Genomic DNA, 23,226 nt, shown 5'->3' with positions numbered 1-23,226 from the left:
ATACGATCTATTGGTAAGTATAATAATAACGAAATTACAGGAAAATATATATATATACACATACATGTCGATAATGTTCAGTTGCATATACACACTAGTGTTTGGGGTCAATACCATTTTTTTATTTAAACAAATTAATACTTATTCAGCAGAGATGCATCAAATTCATCAAAAGTGACAGTAAAAACATTTAAAATGTTACATTTGAGAACATAAACTTTGTTCATCAAAGAATCCTGAAGAAAATTGATCTCAGTTTCCGCAAAAACTGTTTTCAACATTGATATTGATAATAATAATAATAATTACATTTTTAAAACGTATTCAAATAGAGAAATCTATTTTATTATTTTTAATCATTTTATTAATAGTTGTCGCTTTTTTAGTTCTCGACTTCTTCATTATCCATCAGACTTTTCATTGTAACATAGTGTGATAATTGTCATACGTTGTATTTTTGGAGTGTTTCTAAAATAGAGTTTTGATGTAACAAAGTAACATATCTTGCTCATTCATTGATTGACAGGTGGTTGCCCTCGGCGACATCCCTGACGGCACACTGGTCACTGTGATGGCCGGCAACGATGAGAATTATTCTGCCGAGCTCCGAAACGCCACGGCCGCCATCAAGAACCAAGTGGCCCGTTTCAACGACCTGCGTTTCGTCGGCCGCAGCGGACGAGGTTAGAAGTGACGATGCATATGCATAAAACTTACTCACTTGCTCCTCAAAATGTTTGAGCGAAGGAAACACGGTGGATGAAACTCACCGCTGAGCCGTGACAGAGATATTTTAATGCAGTGTCTGCGGTGAACAGAAGTATGTGTGTGTACATGCTTGGTTAATTGCGTATATATGTGCCTATTTGTGTTGATACAGCACTCACACATCAACACAGACCATTACCAAGTCGCTTCCTGTGGCAGTCAAATACTGTAGGTCTAATCTATTTAAAACACAAGCCTCTATATACACTAGCTAGTTGTCCAGCGCTTTGCCGTTTGAAGCACTTCTCTGTGGTACTACAGTGCAGTAATGACATTTTTGTGGCCTGTATTTTAGATATTCAAAACTCAAAACGCATCTCTTGGGACAACTTCTAACGGTATTCATGATGTGTGAATTGAGATGACAGAGTAGTTAGTCAACAGATTGACTAGCTTCTGGGAAATGAGTAAGGGGTCCCCCAGGGCTCTATTCAAGGCCCGATTTGATTTCGTTGATATAGCCCTCCACGCTAACACCGCTGCCTTTAACTCACATGCCTGGACCTGCAGTAAACATACAAATGCATACACACTCCTTTGTCTTGCCCTCTTTTGTCTGCATCATCATTTGAACACAGCATAATAGGGGCAACAAAGTCGATGTTTGCAACAGGTGTGTTTGCGTGCTTTGAGAGCAGAATGCAAAATGAAATGTTTGTGTACAGAGAAAAGTGTAAATGTTTAGTCAAGATTGTTAAACAAAAAAATATTTTATTGCATGAAAGTCTTGCATTTCAATGCATCTCAGACGTGCACATCCTCACAGACTGTTGTTTATCCAAGCGACGCTTGTGTTTTTGTGTGTGTGTGTGTTTGTGAGAGCAGCTGCACTCTGATGCGATGGAAGTGATTAGGTTTAGTGCCGGAAAAGAGTGCGGGTCGAAAAAAAAACAGCGTGTTAAGTAAGGGAGAAATGTAAACTATGCATATCTACGCACTCTTGCTACTCTGTATTATGCAGATGTGTAGATAAGACAGCAAAGACTGCATCTGTGTGTGTGTGGCTTTTCATGTCCATCAAACGTTTTGTTCTCGCTGCCTTGTGGGCTGTTCATTCACTCGATGTTTTCAAGTACATTTATTAAGAGGCTTGCTGTGTCAGTTGGACTTGTCAGTGCACACACACACACACACACACACGCCGTACAGTAACATAGACACAGATAAACAAATTATAAACAAATTCCCCCACCTCACACACACACACACACACACACACACACTTTGTATGGGACCGTCCCCCTGAGAAACACTGTGCACTTCCTCCCTGTTTGGACACTGAGTCTCTCAGACAGAACGACTCCCATCCAGACGCTAAACCACTGAACCACAGTGTGTGTGTGTGTGTGTGTGTGTGTGTGTGTGTGTGTGTGTGTGTGTGTGTGTGTGTGTGTGTGTGTGTGTGTGTGTGTGTGTGTGTGTGTGTGTGTATTAGTGCAGAAGGTTTTGTAATGAGTGTGTTTGACAGGAACAGCTTAGTTGTTTTGCATTTATATTTCTTGAGAATTCATGTACAAAAACGTACTGTGGCAGTGTCAGATATGTAATTATTATCATAAAAATATAGCAGGGAATTTACATGCCTCCAAATGGTACTTTACAAAATATCATGGTATTATCATAGCTCAAATGTGATATCAGATACTATGGTACTATTTAACTTATTTGATGAGGCCTTAATTTTTAATTTTAATTTTAACTAGTTTTGGTGTTTCTGTTAATCTTTTTATCTCTTTCTCTAATATTATATTTTATTTATTTATAATTTTTTTCTATCTTTATATTTTACTGTATTGTATTCTAGTTTTACTTTTAATTGAGCAACACTTTTTAAAGTGCTAAAAAAAATAATTATATGGCACTAATATTCATGTACTGTGTTTTTTTACACGGTAGTCTAAGAAATACCATGGTACATGAATTTTCGTATCATTCAGTATATGTCACAGTTCTACGGTATTACCATCTGATACCATCATTGTACCGCAAAGTAGTTTTTTAAAGGTTTACTATGATGTTTAAATGGTTCTTCAAAGAATACCATGCAATAATAATAATAATCATGGTACCGGATCCAACAGAAAACAACAACATTTTAACACACAATTTATTACCATAGTCATGGTAGTGCCATGGTATTCTTGAAAAGTACCTTGTATGTCCATATAAATACCATGGTAAATACATATTAGTACCATTTAAGTTTTTTTTAAGGCTTTAATGTGGTATTTACATGGTACTTCAATTCCTCCCTGTCCACAAACATGGTACACAAAATGCTGGGTTGTTTTAACCCAACTTTGGGTCAAATATGGACACACCCAGCCGCTGGGTTACATTTTTTAATTACGTTAAACATTTGGGTGTGTCCATATTTGACCCAAAGTTGGGTTAAAACAACTCAGCATTTTTTAGAGTGATGGAAATACTGCAGTCTGACACATAACGTGGTACCGATACCATGGTATTTACATGGTACTCCGATGCATTTCGAAGAATACCGTAGTACATTTTTGTAAAGTGAATGTTCTGAAGATTATTAGCGCAGTATTACAGCGTTGTAAGTGTGTTTTCCCTGGATGTGATGTGATGTTTGTGTGTTGTTTATGTCTGTGTGAGATCATCGCAGACAGAAGTGGATCGGTGTTGTCAAAGCGACTGCGCTCAGAATAGCACCTGGCATCGGACTCGAGCGCTGATCCCATGTGTGCGTGTGTGTGTGCACATCTGTGCATACGTGTGTGTGTGTGTGTGGTCAAACCGGTAGTTTGTCATATTTTGGGGAACAGCTTGGAGTTTTTCCCAGCTCTATGTTTCTGGCCGTATAACGACTAGCGCGCGCGCGTGTAACCGTACCTTTCTTTGGCCGACGATCTTAGGCCCGTTTAGTGCTGTGTAACTCAAACCTGCTTCTGGCACGCAAAGGGACGCCTCTCTGGGGTCCTTCTCATCATCATAGCGATGAGTGACAGGTGAAAGCATCAGGAATTGTGGGTACAGACCCCAGCTCCCATAATCCTCTCAGTTCATAGTCAAATCCGGTTTGTGTAGTTTGGCACATACGCACGTCTCGTCAGTCAGAGAAGCAGCTCATTATGAATCCGTAAACTAAAATCTTGCATCTCATTATAATCTGAGTGCGTTTGTTGAATCGAGTGTGTGAATTAATACAAGCAATGAATTTCAGGAGAGTCCGTGTTTTTTTTTTTTCAGGGATTATATTCTAGACAGTTTTGGAGGATTCAGCTTGTCGTTTGGCACCAGTGACAGGCTTAATGGCAGAGATCCAAAATACCTCTCAAAACACTCAAACTCACACTGATAATAATCATAAATGTTTCTTGAGCATCAAATCATCATATTAGAATGATTTCTGAAGGATCATGTGACACTGAAGACTGGAGTAATGATGCTGAAAATTCAGCTTTGATCACAGGATATAAATTACAGTTTACTATATATATTCATATAGAAAACAGCTGTTTTACATCGTAATAATATTTCACTATTTTACTGTATTTTGCTCAAAGAAATGCAGTCTTGGTGAGCAGAAGAGAACACTAACTTAAAAAAGTTAAAAAAAAAAAAAAAGACTAATCTAATTACTGACCATAATATAGATGATTGTCTATGGAAATAGATTAGAAAAAAAAAATAAAAAAATAAAAAATAGAAACTATATTGTAGATAAAGAAAATTAAACCTATTTTGTACTTTGGATGTTTTATTGTCATTTTTGTTATGCTGATTCTCATCATTTTATGTGACGTATTAATGACGTTTTGCATTAAAGTGTTGAGAATGTGCTTAATTGAAAATAATGTCCTAAAGGTTCTTTCTTTTGACTTTTTAAATGCAATCCAGACTGATTTTGTGTGTGTGTGTGTGTGTGTGTGTACATGTGAAATCTGCCTGTGTGTGTGTGTCGTGGCTCCTCTCAATATCTCACTGAATTATTTCAGACTCTCTCTCTCTCTCTCTCTCTCTCTCTCTCTCTCTCTCTCTCTCTCTCTCTCTCTCTCTCTCTCTCTCTCTCTCTCTCTCTCTCTCTCTCTCTCTCTCTCTCTCTTCAAGATCCTCCATGTGTCCTCTGTTTATTTGGGGACTCGGGTCACATGACGTGTTGTTTGGCCCGTGTCTCGTCTGTACCGTCTGAACTCTGTCTCTGTTTAAGGACACAACAAAAGCGACTGTAAATTCCCTTCCGTCTCCGATTGTGGGTTTTTTATGCACTAATGACGACAGCCGTCCATCCGACAGATCAGCCGAAATGTCTTCGTCCAGAAATAGTCTCGTCTCGCCCGTGTGTTTTACAGTCTCACACTCCTTAAACGAGCACATCTGACATGTAGCAGCTAATAAATATATCCAGTGCTGACTCTGAATGCAGATGTTGACTTCTGACCTGTGTGTTTGTGTTTCTCAGGGAAGAGTTTCACTCTCACCATCACCGTCTTCACAAACCCTCCTCAGGTGGCCACGTATCAGAGAGCCATCAAGATCACGGTGGACGGGCCTCGAGAACCACGACGTGAGTGACACACACACACACACACAGTTGCATCACACTTATAAACGTGCACGTTAGATAGCGAATGCTACATTGTTGTCACGTGACCTTCAGACATTTTTAAGTGTTAAAGGGGTGGTATAATGCCCTTTTCACAAGATATAAAATAAGTCTCTGATGTCCCCAGAGTGTGTGTGTGAAGTTTTAGCTCAAAATACCCCACAGATATTGTTATATAGCATGTTAAAATCGTCACTTTTTGAGGGTGAGCAAAAACACACCGTTTTGTGTCTGTCCCTTTAAATGCAAATGAGCTGCTGCTTCCGGCACAGAGGGTGGAGCTTCAACAGCTTGTGTGTGTGTGTGTGTGTGTGTGTGTGTGTGAGTGTGTGTGTGTGTGTGTGTGTGTGTGTGTGTGTGTGTGTGTGTGTGTGTGTGAGAGTGTGTATGTATGTGTGTGTGTGTGTGTGTGTGTGTGTGTATTAGCATCTCCGATTACCTCACACAAACACACTGAACATTTCAAAAACTTTTAGCCTTTTATGTTCAAACCGAAGTCAGACAATGATGGAGAGACTCAAGAAGAAGTGACAACATGTAGAAGCAGAAAATATTTCTGAATGGTTAGTTGGTGAATTTATGTATCTGATGTGGAGTTATCTATCTTCTAGTCATTTATTAGCATATTCTGTCATGATAATCTATAAATCGCATTCAGGGGGCGGGGTTTATGTAAATCTTAGGGTTTGTGATGTCACTAACCCGTGAAGAAGCTCGTTGTAGTTCCTACCAGCCGTTTGTTGTAGTCCTTAAAAGTAGTCTTCCTTTTGCTCTGAACTTTGAGCGTCGTAACTATGCAGATGTTGTTTATGCTCAAACAGCAACATTACACACCAACTAACGTTAAAAAAGTGAAATCATAATCAACCACTTCTTTATAATACTTGTTGTGGCCATACTTGAGATGTAGGCTAGCATTTGCACTAGCGACTAGTGTTGTTATCCTCATGTCATCACTGGTTTCGTCAGCTTCAGCTGGACGTGTTTGATGTGGTTTGTCTGTCGGCGTGAGGGTGTGTGTTGGTTGCAGGATGAGGTTTCATTTCGTCTTTGCTGTGATTTCACTCAGTTAAACAAGCAACTGGTGAGATTGAAGTCTGATTGTTGCAGTATGTTGGTTCACAGTTCATGTTTATGTCCCGTACAAACCAGTACAACATGGTATCAGAGGTAAATACTTATTAGCAGTATTAATAATAATGAAAAAATAGTTCTTTAGTAATTATAATTATTTTTACTAATAATATCTATTACGTATTAAGATGTTATTATGTTTTTCATTATTATAATTAATAAGTATTGTATTATAATTACTAAAGTATTATTAGTATTATTAATAAGAATGAAAAACATAATAACATCTTAATACATAATAGATATTATTAGTAAAAATAATTATAATTACTAAAGTATAATTATTATGTTTTTCCATTATTATTATTAATAATAATTATGATTAATTATTATTATTATTATATTAATTAATTATTATAATTACTAAAGTATTATTAGTATTATTAATAATAATGAAAAATATTTATATTATAATACATTTTACTTATAATATTTATTATGTATTCATATATTATTATTGTGTTTTTCATTATTATTATTATATGTATTAACTAATTACGAAAGTTACTAAAGTATTGTTAGTACTATTAATTATAATGAAAATCATAATAATAACATATTAATACATAAATATTATTAGTAAAAAAAATTATAATTACTAAAGTATTATTATTGTTTTTTCCATTATTGTTATTAATATTACTAAAAATAATACTTTACTAATTATAATAATTAATTAATACAATAATATTTACTATGTACTAAGTTTATTATTGTTGTTGTTATTTATCATTTAGTGACTATAATAATTACAAAATATTTATTTATTATTATTATTATTAAAATGTTACATTATTAAAACGCTAGCACTGTCATTAATATTGGGTTTAAAAGCATATCACCTGTTATTTGTAATCATGCTGGTTTTCATGTAGTTTGTGTTGCTCACACTAGTGTAAAGTGTGTTTTAATAGCGTGTCTGTCTGCAGTGCTTTAAGTGGGCCGGTACGCGCCGGTACTCAGTACCGCCACTTCCAAATATAGCTCTTGAGCGTACCGCCACCTGTCCGTGCGCCCAGAACGTGCTTTTAGCGTACCGGTACGCTCGTTTGCACATCTGTTTTAATCCTTTGTCTGCGCTGCCGCTTTCACAATGCACGCTTCCTCCTTGTTTATACTTTCGCCTGGCTCCGCAGCGCGAGTCACCGCAGACTGCGCGCGCAATCCGCGCACCTCCTCAAACGGACGAGGTGTTTATACTTGACGCGCTCGACGTTGTACTATTCTTTGAAACGATAGGGGCGACTCGAGTAATTGTCCTCTAAACCATCAGGAATCAGCGGTGAGAAGATGAAAGCTATACACACGTGACAATGTTTATTTTAGTACACCACCACCAATAACACACTACAAACGGAATCGTGTAAAACCCAGTAAACCCTGAGATTATTACTCGTGACAATAAAACAAAATATAGGCCTATGGATATGAGAATGTGTAGCCTATACAAAATAAATTAACAATATCTTATATTTTCTAATTTCACTAAATATTTCATTAAGTTTCGTGAAGATTTTTACTAAACATGGACCTTTATGTTCATTAAAAATACTTTTTATGCTATTGTATGCTCATTTTTTAAATGTAAGCAACTAATTTAGACTTGCAAACTGCCCAGTTAACACAGAACGTTCCCCTAATGTTATTTTTTGGTTATTTTTTTGGGAACCAAATACTTACGTTAGGGGAACGTTCTTTTTTGGTTTTATTTTTATGTAACAATAAAATAACGTTCCCAGAACGTTGCTGGGTGGTTACCATTAAAAATAACGTTCTGGGAACCATAAACTAACATTCTGAGAATGTTCTGGGTACCAAAAACTAACGTTATGGGAACCAAAAATTGTTAGCTGGGTGGGTGCCGGTGTGGTGAGAAGTTCGAGCTCGTTATTTGCTACAGTAAATAACTGTACAGTAGCTCTTTCTACAGTAGCTCTTTCTAAGGGTATTTTTTTCAATACCATTTTGCACATTTTATTTATGTTCAGTAGCTCTTTCTAGCTCAAACAACTCCACAAACTAATAAAAGGATTTATTATTTTTTATAAGGTCGTCTGTTGACTGCTGTATATAAAACCCCATCAGTTGTTGTTACCTCAGGGGAGGAGGGGAGTCAGCAATAAAAAAAAAAAAAAAAAAAGTAATAGAGTACCGGCACCTCTTTTGGGCCACTTAAAGCACTGTCTGTCTGTATATGAACGCGTATCGCGCACATGTCGGCGGCTCTATTCCCCGTTGGTCCGTTATTCCGGTCGGGAATCCTTCGGACGGCGCCACTCCACATATATTCCGGGTCAGTCTGGCGGGATGCGCTGGCCGGGTCTTCAAAGCTCTCTGGTTTCAGCAGGACTTCCTCGCTCGCGTGCGGATGGTGGTTTCACACAGCTGTCTTTTCTGTTCCTTTCCGTTTGCCTTTCTCTCTCATCACCTGTGATCATTAATCCCAGTCTCTGTGTGTGAGGTCAGAGCCACACACACACACACACACACCAGACAGAACAGCGCCCCCTACTGGAGCAGTGACACGCTGGTCTCCTCAGTCAGCATCATTAGTAGGATGTGAGATGTATAGAAATGTGTGTGTACGTGTACGTGTGTGTGTGTGTGGTCAGCAGTGCTGTACTGATTACATGTAATCTGGATTACGTAATCAGATTCCAAAAATGAAGTATATTAAGTCAGATTACAGTTGCTTTCTTATGGATTACGTGATTACACATTATTCACCCAATAGCAGTACATTCTTCATAATTTATTAAGTTCGTCCTAATTATTATTTGTTTTCTTTAAAATTTTCTAATAAAATCATATGGCTTATACACATTAGGAAAGCCAATTTTGCGGGATTACACACGTCTATATTTATTTTAAGTTAATATTTCAATAATTTAATAAAACATTTGCATGTTCACGGTTCTCTGATGTCGAATAATTGTCTCAATGATGCACAGGTACGCATAATCAGTTTGTTGTTAATGTTCTACGTTTCTGTTTTTACTGTTCATTTTTATGATTTCATTTAATAATTAGCTTTCACAAACCCAATCTGCTGTAACGTAATGTTTAATGCACTTCTATATGTTGATAATACGATTTTTTTTTTATATATATATATCAATATGGTGCACAACAATTCTTTAAATCTATGTGTCAAATAAGTTGGGTGTCAAAGTAATCAAAAAGTAGTCAGAATACATTACCTAATATTTGTAATTCAGTAGATTACGTTACTAATTGCAATTTGTAATCAGCAATTGACTACATTTTGTAAGCATTAATCTACTCAGATCACAGTGTACATGTCTAATAGTTGTTGTGTTTGTGTGCTTAAGTGGCTTTGATTCTGCTAATGGACAGTCAGTAACTAAATCGTTCTCTCTCATCTCCGTTGTGTGTGTGTGTGTGTGTGTGTGTGTGTCCAGGCCACCGACAGAAGCCGGATGAAGCGGTAAAGCCCGGCGCGTTAGCTTTCTCTGAGCAGTTGAGGCGAAGTGCCATGCGCTGCAGTCCACACCATGGCCCCGCCCCCCGCCCCGCCCTGACCACGCCCCCTTTCAGCAGCCCCGCCCACAGCCAGATCCCCGGTGAGTTACACCTGTACCTGTACCTGACGCGCATCTCTGCATCAGTGTTGGGGTAACTCATTACAAGTAACTTTAAGGTTTAAGGTTTACTTTATTGTCCCAGAGGGAAATTTGTATTGGGCTCAAAAATATAATATAAAACAAATAGTAAAATGACAAAATAGCCCAATACAAAAACACCATAACACATAAATTAGAAAGAGAGACATTTTTTTTTTACTTAGTGTAATTTAATATCTTAATGGCCGAAGGAATAAACGAGTTCTTAAACCGGTTTAATCTGCAGCGTGTCATTCTTAATCTCCTACCCGATGGCAACATTTCAACTTGAGTTATGTAATCAGATTACTTTACAAGTAACTAGTAAAGTAATGCATTACTTTTATATCTTATATAAGTAACGCAAGTTACTTTGTTTTCATATGTATTGACTTACAGCTGTCCTGTCCCCATGTTGTGCAGAGGCGTGTGTGTGTGTGTGTGTGTGTGTGTGTGTGTGTGAACATGATGGTTATTGTAGTTCTAGACTAAAAGTAAAAGTGCATTTACTCATCTCTTTTGCACAAAATAATTCAATATTCCTCAAAATGAATAAAATCAGTGAAATGCAGAATCAGAATACTATGCAAATAACTAAATATGATAAATAAAACTTTTTTTTTATGCATTTAATCTCACTTCATTGACCAATGTACTTGCTATTGACCTTCGATGATTCAGTTAAACCATAAACCATATATATATATATATATATATTTATATATATTAAATTTTATTGTTATCCAGAATGGCTGAGGTTTGTTTGAGTTGCGCTCTCTACTGTACACGCGTGTGTGAACATGCATTTCCTGCAGCCTGAGGATTATTATTTCACTTTTGGTGTGAAAGGGTCTTTACATTTGCCCAAAAATATAACTTTTTTGTTTTTTCCACCAGCCCAGGTGGAAAAAAAGTAACGCAAAAGTACCGTAATGCATTACTTTTCTAAAAAAGTAACTAAGTTACGCAATTAGTTACTTTTTATGGGAGTACCGCAATATTGTAATGCATTATTTTTCAATGTAACTTTCCCCAACACGAGGGTAGAACCGTTCGTTAGTTCCAGTCAATTCTGTCCTATTATATTCCATATTCTATATTCTACTCCCCATTAGATTTTCTATTTGATTGTTTTCTGCTGTTCAGTTTTTATTCCTCTATTCCAGGGACTTTTTTTAGGGACTATTCCCAAACTTTTTTAGGTTTCTGGTTAAACAGCACAAATCAATAATAAAAGAAGCTGAACACATTTGATCTACAATATTCACAAAAGTCCCCCTGAGAACATATTTGCATGTTCACAGTTTTTCTGATGTCAGTTAATGGTCACATGACCAGTTTAACAAATATAGACTTTGTTTAAACAATATATATGTATATATAGGAACATTTTATAAAATGAGTCAGAATTTGGCTCTCTTGTTTTGTGCTTTTGCATTAGTGTACTAGTGCAGCGATAGTGAAAGGAAACACAAGTGTTTGAGTGTGTGTGAGTATCTGTGTATGTGTGTGTGTGTGTGTGTGTGTAAGTGTAAGTGTGTGTGTGTGTGTTTGCGCGGCACGTTGTTATTGGTTCTGCTTGTTCCTGGCAGGTGACGGGGGGAAGTTGGGACACATCACACATCATCGGACGTTCAGACATAACAAATACAGCGAACAAGGCCTCCTTTGATTGGAGCTTAGACAAGCATGCCAGAGCGTGCCACACACACACACACACAGTGGAAGCAACGTTTAAGCCCCAATAACAATCAGCAAAAGCCTTGTGGGGGCCACAAATGTTTCTTTGCTCTTTCATCGTTTCTTTTGTCTCGTACTACAGAGAAGCCAGATGTAAATATTGGCTCGTTTACTGTACAGAGGAATGTTCAAATTACACGTTTGCTTCGATTAAAGCAGCGCAGTGACATTTCACTCAGACTGAATACTGGAGCATTGCTGCACGTGCACTATTCCTGCAGATTCATGCTATTGGAGTGTGGCGAAGCATATTCGTTTATTAAATATTTCCGGTAATTTGATTACGCTTTCGGTTATGAATAAGCGGCGTTCACACAGGATGTGTTTTTGCATTGAAACGGCCAAATGAAGTGCAACAGATTTCCACAGAAAATGAATGTTTCTGAAAGAAGTCCCTTGTTCTCATCAAGGCTGCATTTAGTTCATCAAAAATACAGTAAAAAGAGTGAAATATTATTACAATTTAACACCGCTGTTTCTATGTGAATATATTCATTTATATCCTGTGATCAAAGCTGAATTTTCAGCATCATTACTCCAGTCTTCAGTGTCACATGATCCTTCACAAATCATTCTAATGTGATGATTTGATGCTCAAGAAACATTTATGATTATTATCAATGTTGAAAACTATGGAAGCTTGTTTCCGCCACAGAATAAAACATTTGAAAAGATAATTGCGACTTTTTATCTCACAATTGCGAGTTTACATCTCGCAATTCTGACTTTATTTCTCAAAATTGCGAGATATAAAGTCAGAATTGCGTGAAATAAAGTCAAAATTGCGTGAAATAAAGTCGCAATTGCGTCTTATAAAGTCAGAATTCGGACTTTTTTTCTCGCAATTGCGACTTTATATCATGCAATTCTGACTTTATAACACATAATTGCTAGTTTATATCTTGCAATTCTGACATATTTTCTCACAATTGTGAGATATAAAGTCCAATTCTAAGGAAAAAAAATAGACTTTTTTTTTTTACCTCAGAATAGTTTATATCTCACAATTCGGACTTTATAACACGCAATTGCGACTTTATATAATGCAATTCTGACTTTATATCTCCCAATTGCGTATTATAAAGTCAGAATTGCGAGATATAAACATGCAATTCTAAGAAAAAAAGTCCGAATTTCAAGTATATTTCTCACAATTGCGAGTTTATATCTCATAATTCTGACTTTATAACCTGCAATTGCGAATTTATATCACAGAATTCTGACTTTATAACCTGCAATTGCGAATTTATATCTCATAATTCTGACTTTATAACCTGCAATTGCGAATTTATATCTCATAATTCTGACTTTATAACCTGCAACTGCGAATTTATATCTCATAATTCTGACTTTATAACCTGCAATTGCGAATTTATATCTCATAATTCTGACTTTATAACCTGCAATTGCGAATTTATATCTCATAATTCTGACTTTATAACCTGCAATTGCGAATTTATATCAGGCAATTCTGAGATGAAAAGTCAGAATTGTGAGATGTAAACTCGCAATTGTGAGAGAAAAAAATTGCAATTACCTTTTTTATTTTTCACTCTGTCGGAAACAAGCTTCCACTGAAAACAGTCGTTCTGATACACGTTTTAAGCAGTTAAAAAAAAAAATTTTTGTTACACAAATGATATGATAATACTCTTTCGTATCATTATAAATGTTTTTTACTGTCACATTTGAACAATTTCATGCATCCGTGCTGAACAGAAGTATTAATTTTAAGCCATCTTCTGAGAAATGATCTGACGACAGCTCTAAGTTTGGCACTTCTGCTTTTCATGCGCTGTTTAAAACATTTCCCAATCTGAAAACACTGAGATCCTCTTAGTTTCTCTTCCCCTTCATGAGTGCAGATGGGAGAAAGGTGTGTGTGTGTGTGTGTGTGTGTGAGAGAACGACTGAAAGACGAGCACCTTGCGTATGTAATGAGGAGGAAGTAGAACGCAGAAAAGAGGAAGTGAGACGTGTTTGACAGGAAACAGGCTTGTGTGAAAATCCCTCAACCAAATCTGGTGCTGTTTGATTTTATTCAAGTCGGTTAAAATAAGCAGGCAAAACCAAAAGATTTCCTTAATCACCAGAGTCATTTACACACACACACACAAATCATGGACATGATTCGGACAGGTTAAACGGTCCTGAAAAAAATAGTCACATTTGTGCCGCTCACGCTCAAAAATGAGCGCATTGGAAATGAATGGGAGATTAATTTCATCTAGTGGACGCGTTTGGTACTGCGGCCAAACACAATCAAAAACTCATTTTTTTAGATATCAGACTCAAATTTGGACCACAACTTGTTTAGATTTATGGCTTTGATTTCTTAAAATGTGTTTTTGTACATAAAACATAAAAAAAAAAAAAATTATTTAACAATTTTTTATTGAATTTCTGTTAAACCACGTAGCATTTTATACAGCACATATTGGACCAAATGTATACAAACATATTATGGCTGGGTTATACAGATATTAATCAATATGAAAGATACTCCCACCCCACCCAACCATCCCAGTTTGTCCCTTTAAATCCAGATCTTCCCAAGAATGATTGTCCATTGAAGTGCTGGTCCAACTAAGGATTGCAGAAGGAGCAAATACAACATAGCATAACGTTACAAAATAAGTGATTACCAGTACAGTAAAGGAGTGAGTGGAAGAAATAAGAGGGGAATAGAATAATAATAATAATCAAAATAGGATATATAAATAAGTCCAGTCAAATACGTAAAAAAAAAGTAAAATAAATTAAAGAAAATATTACATTTTAAATATTTTATTTTATTTTTTATTTCACTTCAGCAATAATTTGCCAAGTGTCGTCTTTAAAAAGACATCAAACTTCAGTCTTCGAGATTTACCAGTTTAAGATGGAAATTTAATGTTCAGGTCTACACTCAAAAAGTGAATAAATGGATTATAAATACAGTGAAAATATAATGTAGGACCATAAAATCCCCTAAAAATACAAAATATTAAATTAAAAACATTATCAGACTAAAATATACAGTCAAACCAAAAATTATTGCGAACACCAGATATCATTTTTGATATTCTTTCACTAGTGTGTGCAGGACACTATAGTTCATTTATACGTGAGGAGAGCAAAATAAAGTAAACTGTGACATATTACACCCAATAATTCCTCATACCAGTGACATTTGTGACCAAAAATGATTGGGACACTTTGAACTGATCATGTTTTGCTGAAGTGTGTTTTCTTTAATTGCTAATGCTCTTTTTACACACAGACTGAACACAATGAAGCATTGCTTGGTGATTGGTTGAGCTAAACTGGTATTACCTAATTGTGTAGTTAAATTTAACAGCTGACAGATATTCAACATAACTCATGTGTGAGACAGTCTAACAGAAGGACGGACAAAACCAGTCAGATATCAGCTGAGTTCATAACTCTGAGTTCTTTAGTACCATTCTCTAAACTATAGCGGATAAACTGTGATAACGTGAGAGATGTTGAAGGTGTCTGAATGAATAATGGTTTGACTGTACTGCATTCCTTTCATTGAAATAGTTTTTCTGTGGTAATGTTTGTCCGCCACGTGAAAAGCACCTGAGGGTTATTAGAGATCTCCAGCGTTTGTCATCCGACGTTCTCGGCCTGATTTTACGGCTCTGGATGAGAGACTGACTCAGAGAAACTAAATGTTCCCGTTGCATTGATCTGGATGAGCGAGCGATGAAAGGAGTGAAGCGGACCGGGTGTCGAGGGACAGAAAGTTTCCCGCTTCCCTCTGATCCGCCGGCCAGGAATAGAGCGGGATTACGGCCAGCGGAAACCGTTATTAAGTCATTCAAGAGCTCTCTTTCTTTCTCTCTCGTTCCTCGCTACTTCTCTTTTCATACCCGTGAAAATAAGAAGCAGCTGGACCCAGTGTGTGTGTGTGTGTGTGTGTGTGTGTGTGCGTGTCTGTGTTTGTGTGTGTGTGTTTGTGTATCTGTGTGTGTCTGTGTTTCTGTGTATGTGTGTGTCTGTCTGTGTGTGTGTATGTGTATCTGTGTTTGTGTGTGTGTGCTTGTCTGTGTGTGTGCGTGCGTGTCTGTGTGTGCGTGCGTGTGTGTCTATGTATGTGTGTCTGTGTTTGTGTGTGTATGTGTTTGTTTGTTTGTGTGTGTGTGTGCTTGTCTGTGTGTGTGCGTGCGTGTCTGTGTGTGTGTCCCCCACAAATTTGAGGAAGCTTGTGTTTGCATTTGTTTGCGGGGGCTTCTAACTTTTGCTCAGATTAGGGAAGTTTGGACAGAAATCTATTAGTAGTGTAGCGTGTGCGGATGAACACTGTACAGAAGAAAAAAAAGCTACAAAAAAAACCTGTGAGAAAAAAAAAAAGAAAAAAAAAAAAGCTGCTGCTTTAAATGTTAAAGTTCTCTCAACTTGGAAGGTAAAGTCATTTAAACTTAAATTACATTAAACAAAGCAATGTTAAAACATATGTTGTCATAACTTATTGATCATGTAATATTTTACAGTCGATTGTCTCTAAAATCACTAAAGCGCTGACATTAAACTCCTCACAGACGTATCGCATGTCCTTTGATTTCTCCCAGTAGTTTTCCGATAGCCGATGAGTTTTGGGAGCGGGACGATCTACATTCTGATGACTGAGACTTTGTTAACAACGAATTTCTCTCCGGTAAATTGAACCTTGGAGAAGTTTATCTTCAGGAAAAGCACTTCTGAAAGACACGTTTCCGTTCTACAGTCGGACTCGGGAACACTTTCCCCAATCAGCTCCTGGGAAATGATTATTCTGTCATTATTTACCCGCCCATCCTGTGTGCTGTTCGTTCTCCGTGATCACAGACGGAGTTTAGCAGAATGATCCGAACACAGTTTAATAATCAATCCTGCAGGATAGATCTCCAGAGAAACAGGTTTCAGTGTATGATCATGAGGTTTGAGAGCTTACATTTTGTGTGTGTGTATGTGTGTGTGTGTGTGTGTGTGATGGGTAGGTTTAATGTGTGTGTTTGTGTGTGTTTGTGTGTGATGGGTAGGTTTAGGGGTCTAGTGTAAGCATAGTTTGTACATTATAAAAACCATTATGTCTATGTAAAGTCCCTGTAAAACATGGAAACCCAACATTGTGTGTGTGTACGTGCGTGCATCCATGTGCATGTGTGTGTGTGTGTGTGTTTGATTGAGTCCCTCTCGCACCGGATGCCTGAATCCGCCTCCAGCCCCTTAGCCATGTGTGACTCCAGATCAGGAGCTCACACACACTCTCTCTCTCTCTCTCTCTCTCTCTCACTCACACACACTTCTGGGGGTTCTGGCAGCGGGCCGCACTCTGGCTGCACTTGAAACGGGCCACACACTCTTTGGCCGCGGTGCATAATTTGCTTCCTCTCTGATGGCTCTCCCTCCTCTTCTGTCTGGAAGACTGCAGGCCATCGGTTTATTAGACCAGAGAGAGAGGGAAGGAGAGAGAGGGGGAGAGAGAGAGAGAGAGGGAAGGAGAGAGAGAGAGAGAGAGAGAGAGAGGGGGAGAGAGAGGGAAGGAGAGAGAGAGGGAGAGAGAGAGAGAGAGAGAGAGAGACAGACACACACACACACACACACACACACACAGACTCATACTGAGAGAATGTCTTCTCCACCTCCTGCTCCTCTCACTCCATTATACAGTGTCCTCGTGTTTGTCTTCAATAGAGGTGGACGATTATTGTTGTACAGATAAAAAAGAAAAGCAGGACGCATTAAATTGATCAAAAGTGACAGTAAAGACCTTTATAATGTTGCAAAAGATTCTATTTCAAATAAATGCTGTTCTTTTAAACTTTCTGTTCATCAAAGAATCCTGAGAAAAACAGTTTCCACAAAAATATGAAGCAGCAGCACAACTGTTTTCAACACTGATAATAATCATAAATGTTTCTTAAGCATCAAATCATCATATTAGAGTGATTTGTGAAGGATCATGTGACACTGAAGACTGGAGTAATGATGCTGAAAATTCAGCTTTGATCACAGAAATAAATTACACTTTACTATATATTCACACAGAAAACAGATGTTTTTAATATGTAATAATATTTCACAAGTTTTACTGTATTTTTAATCAAATAAATGCAAATTTGAAATTCAAAAAACATTTTACTGACCCCAAACTCTTGATCGGGAGTGTAAATGTAAATACCATTGTACATTAATTTGCCAATCATTCAGTTTTATGAAATGTGTAAATTATCATCTGATACCATCACTGTACCATGATACTGTTTTGTGAGGGATGCAAGTGTGTGAGTTTAGTGTATTAAGATGTATTAATGACAGAAAGACTTGTGTGTGCGTGTGTGTGTGTGTGTGTGTATGTCTGTGTTCTTCTTAGTAGCCATTAATAGCATTTCTGTTTTTGTGAGTGTGTTTCTTGGATTTGGTCGTGAAATGGAGCCGTCATAACATCATTTATTGATCATAAATGTTTGGTTTTAGATTCGAGGCAGATGCAAACGTCTCCGTCCTGGTCGTACGAGCAGTCGTACCCGTACCTCGGCCCGATCTCCACCCCGGCGGTTCACCCGACGACTCCCATCTCACCCAGCCGCAACGCCATACACTGTGAGTATTACCAGAGATATAGATTATGGCTGTTCATTTCTGAACCTGTTGATTCAATGGCTCATTTACTTCATTCCTGAATGAATCAAATGAATGACTCAATGACTCACTCGTTAAGACGTTTACTGCCACCTACTGGCCATTTTAGGTTCTTATTTACAGTGTCACTTCATATAATTTTTTTTTTTTTTTTTATCATATTTTGCCCAAAAATGGAAATTCTGTCACTTTCTCACCCTCATGTAGTTTCAAACCTGTATTATTTTTTTTTTTTTTTGCGGAACATAAAATAAGATATTTTGGTAACACTTTACTTGAAGGGGTCAAGACACCTTCATAATTATATGACACAAGTCATTAATATGAAGGAGGTTTTATGCCTGGTAATGACGACTGTCATTAAGTGTCATTCAATCAATAATGTCATTTTTAATGCAAAGATGACATTGTTATGACAACTTGACATAAACCAATACATCATAACCTGTCAGTGTCTTTGTCATGACAATTTGACATTACCAAGGCAACATAACATGTCTTAAATATGTCATAAACATGACATAGTAGATTAATCAAACTTAAGCATTACATTATATTACAGTGGTACAAATTGAATGTGTCATTAAAATGTCATATAGGTGTTAATATACTCTGTCAAATAATTTTATAACAGTGTCATGAATATTTTTCTTGACCTCAACTGCAGTGATACGAATTAAATTTGTCATTAAAATGTCATTTAGTGTCAAATTATTGAAGAACTAATACTGGAATACTGGAAAAATATTCATGACACAGTTATAATGGCCTCATGACAGCCAATGTCAAAACCAAACACAAGACAGTTTAATGTAATGTAAATCCGTAAAGCTAAGTAGTTTCTTAAGTTTGATGATTAATCTGCTATGTCATGCTTATGACACGTTTATGACAGGTTATGATGTATTGGTTTATGTCAAGTATGTGTGTGATTTGTTATTTGACTAACAAGTATGTCAAATATGTCATATTTGCATAAGAAATGTCATAATTGAGCTAATGACAGTTGTCATAAACATGCATAAAACCTCCTTCATATTCATGACGTGTGTCTTATGCATCTACTTTTTGTAATGTCTATTTGATGCTTGATGTTCCTCCTGAGAAAAGACCGCAGTAATCTCAGATCTCAATAATGTCTCGAACTGTGATCAAAAGTCACAGATATTAATATAAACGCAAACATTTTTCATCAAATGATCATTGGCCTCATTTATAACCGTTAAAGTTGTGATTTATAAAAACACCTGCACGCAAACTCTCGTGCGATGAAGGAAAACCACTTTAAATCTTCATTATGAGTCCTAATCATAAATACAGTGCATGTTCACAATACCAGTTTAAATAGATAAATGATTTAAACTCTGTTTTACATCTGATATACACATTTAGATTAAATATGCCATTTTCATTAACGGAGTTAAGCACTTAAAATACATGAAATCGTTGCAGAGAAGTTACAACATTTTTTATATTCTAATAAATAATAATAATTGTAACACTTTTCCTGAGGCATGCTGTGTTTTAATGTTTTAATACAGCGAGGATTGCTTAGCGCATGATAACAGCAGAACTCATGGTCTGAGAAAATATTTGTGTGCAAATAATGATCAATAATGCACAATATCTGTTTCCATTAAAAATATAAAGCAATTAAAAATACTATTTGGCCAGTGGAATAGATTGAGAAAGGCCTTCTCTGAAATGTATTTTACACTATTTGATTTATTTATTCAAAACTACTAAATGATTTTCAGCAATGTAATGTGACGCACATCCGTATCTCGTATTTTCCTAATGTCTTGTACCGTTAAACATGGCATCACGTGGATGAATGTGCATATGCAAATGATATGCAGATGAGGGTATGCATAGTAAAGCTAGGCTCCATATATGGGTATTTCGGGGTGGCGCACAATCTTCCGCTGACTGGGATTTATAAAGGGAATTTTGCGCAGGTAAAAGTATCATCCTACGCACAGTTTTATAAATGAGACCACATTCACTACTGGATGCCAACTAGCGACTCATTGGTGTGTTAGCCGTAGCATCAGTCTGAGCACATGTCTTGTTTTCCTGCAGGTCCCGATCTGACGGCGTTCACTGATCCCCGTGTCGGCCTGGACCGCTCCTTCTCCTCGCTCCCCTCTCTACCGGACGGGCGTTTCTCGGACCCGCGCGTGCCGTACCCGACCGGGCCGTTCACCTACACCCCCACGCCCGTCACCAACGCCATCGGCATCAGCATGTCGGCCATGACGAGCCCCGCGGGACGCTACCACACGTACCTCCCGCCGGCGTATCCCGCGGGCTCCTCGCAGGCTCAGGCGGGACCGTTCCAGGCCGGCTCGTCCCCGTATCACCTGTACTACAGCAGCGCCGCGGGATCCTACCAGTTCTCCATGATGCCGGGAGGAGAGCGTTCGCCACCGCGGATCTTACCGCCGTGCACCAACGCCTCCACAGGCTCCGCCCTCCTGCACCCGTCGCTGCCCAATCAGAGCGAAGGCGTGGTCGAGGCCGAGGGAAGCCACAGTAGTTCGCCAACTAGCATGTCGGTCGAAGCCGTCTGGAGGCCGTATTGACATGCGACGTTACTCTGAGGGGTTCGACAGATATTCGACATGTACCGATGAGTAACGCTCTTCACCAGCATGTCGGTCTGGAGGCCGTATTGACGCTTGAAGGACAGTCGGTTTGACCAATAGGACGCGGGCAGCTGAACGAGGGGGTTTCTGATTGGAACATTTGACTCAAAGGACGGATTTTATCACAGCACAGCATGAGACTCGCTTGTTTGTTTGTTTGTTTGTTTTTAAAGTGGATAGTTTGTATTATTATTATTATTATTATTAAAATTATTGTTGTTGTTATTATTATTATTACTGTTGTTCGTCTCATCATCACTGTACGTTTATCAACCGTCCAGCAAACTGCCTCTGTGTTTCATGTCAAACAAAACCTCACCATGTTACGCCAGAAACACACTCTACGCAAGTATTCAAATGCATCTCGCTAAAGAATAACAACAAGAAAAGATACAGATCGCAAAACTACTTTGCATTAAAAAAATTGTATATGGCATAAATTTGGCATGATTACTTATGTTTGCTTTTTGACAAAAATTTTATATTTAAATATTTAAATAAATATGGGTTAGGTTAACAGACACTTAATAAAAATAGTATCATCTGATACTGATGTAAACATGCTAAATAACTTTGCATAGACATAATGCCATATGCATGATGACAAATTAAAATATTGAATAAAGTATTCATAATGCATTTTATGTTTTATTCACTGTAAAAAATGTTTTACAAAAATAAGTTGCTGCCTTAAATTTTTAAGTACAATCAACTTAAATGACATTAAACTGACTTAAAAGAAAATTTGTTAAAATTTAAAATTGCTTAACTTATTAACTTATAAAAACTTGTCATAACTCATTGAGCATATCATTTTTTTTGTCATATAATAATTAAATATTGAAGTAATTCAAATATTGGTTCAGACACTAGATATAAAATAATATCAGCAAACAATTAGATGATATACATGTCAACTAACTAACTTAAAATAACTCTGTTTTCTTCAAACTCCACCGTCACTGTAGTTGATCTGTCGATTCACACTATCGCCCATTGCATTGCATTCTTTCTGACACATTTCCGAATGTAATGATGCATGAAACTGATCTAGTGTATCTGGAAGCGTTTGCATTCACAGACTTGCGTAAGAGTGTGTTTCGGGTCTAAGTCGACCCGTTCATGACTGGATTGATTAAACTGGCTGAACTGGTCATCAAATATCCCAGAAAGTTTCCCGCTCCGTCTCCGTCTCCGAGGAGGAACAAAAACACGCCTCTTCTAAGAGTTTAAACAGACTTCTGACTCTTCACATCTCCAGGTTTACGAGACTTCTCCCGGTCACTGCCTTTCACGGTCGTTCTCTCCGCAAGACTGGCAGCGCATCACGGCCTCTCGCGTGAGGCTCTGACTGTCGGCTGGATGGAAGATGGAAGAATCACAACATGACTTCTTGTGTAAATAGATTGTAAATTACTTCAGCGGTTTGACACGCGACACGGTTCTCGACTTCCACAATTGTGAAACATGCAAAACCTTCTGGAATGCAGCTTATTTTTTTTTCCTTTTTGTCCCTTTTCAACATTTCTTTTGGAGAATATATCACTTTGTTGTGAAGAAACTGCTTATTTCTTATACAGTGCTTGGTGTCTTTATTTCTTATAACTGCCTTCAGTGTGTGCGTCGTATCAAATCACCTGCCAAACACAATCATGATGATTCATATAGCATGACTTGCTCCAAAGTATACAATGGTACCCGGTCCAAAAAATGTGGTAATACCATAGTATTTTCCCCCCCTGTTTTTGGCAGGCAGATTTTGCACAGACGAGCACTCATGTTTCCATAAGTAAATGTTAAAATCTAGTTTTATAAAATCTTTAGTATTCATTATTATTATTATCTGAGCAGTTTTAGTTGAAACAAAGTTGCTATTAAAGCACTTAGACTTTTTGCTTCAATAACTATTAATGTTGCACAATTATTCAACTCAATAACCGTGTCAATGCTGAAAAGTTAGTGTCATTATCCAGCAAAATTCAGGTTTTGTTCTCATCTGATAGTGTCCGTGCAATTAAATCAATAATATTAATTGTCTTTTAAATAATGAGTATATAGGGAGCAGAGGTGTAAAGAGCACCTGAAAACCATACTTGAGTAAAAGTACAGATAC

General features: G+C 37.4%; 1 protein-coding gene across 4 annotated transcripts in view; it reads left to right on the top strand.

Moving 5' to 3' along the window:
- Positions 1-22,688, top strand: part of runx1 (RUNX family transcription factor 1) — a 61,358-nt gene extending 38,670 nt beyond the window's left edge. For 3 of the 4 annotated variants that reach the window (XM_084399598.1, XM_084399599.1, XM_084399601.1), the window contains 5 exons: positions 527-683; positions 5,195-5,299; positions 9,895-10,056; positions 18,301-18,426; positions 20,548-22,688. In XM_084399598.1, coding sequence (XP_084255724.1) covers positions 527-683; positions 5,195-5,299; positions 9,895-10,056; positions 18,301-18,426; positions 20,548-21,050 — 1,053 coding nt within the window. In that variant the 3' untranslated portion in view covers positions 21,051-22,688. The remainder of the gene's footprint in view (positions 1-526; positions 684-5,194; positions 5,300-9,894; positions 10,057-18,300; positions 18,427-20,547) is intronic. The other variant, XM_084399600.1, reaches the window with a different exon arrangement.
- Positions 22,689-23,226: the final 538 nt, after the last annotated feature.

This window comes from Rutilus rutilus (assembly GCF_951802725.1).
Source record: "Rutilus rutilus genome assembly, chromosome: 2".
Classification (NCBI taxonomy): Eukaryota; Metazoa; Chordata; class Actinopteri; order Cypriniformes; family Leuciscidae; genus Rutilus; species Rutilus rutilus.
This window is presented reverse-complemented; position numbering and strand designations above follow the sequence as displayed.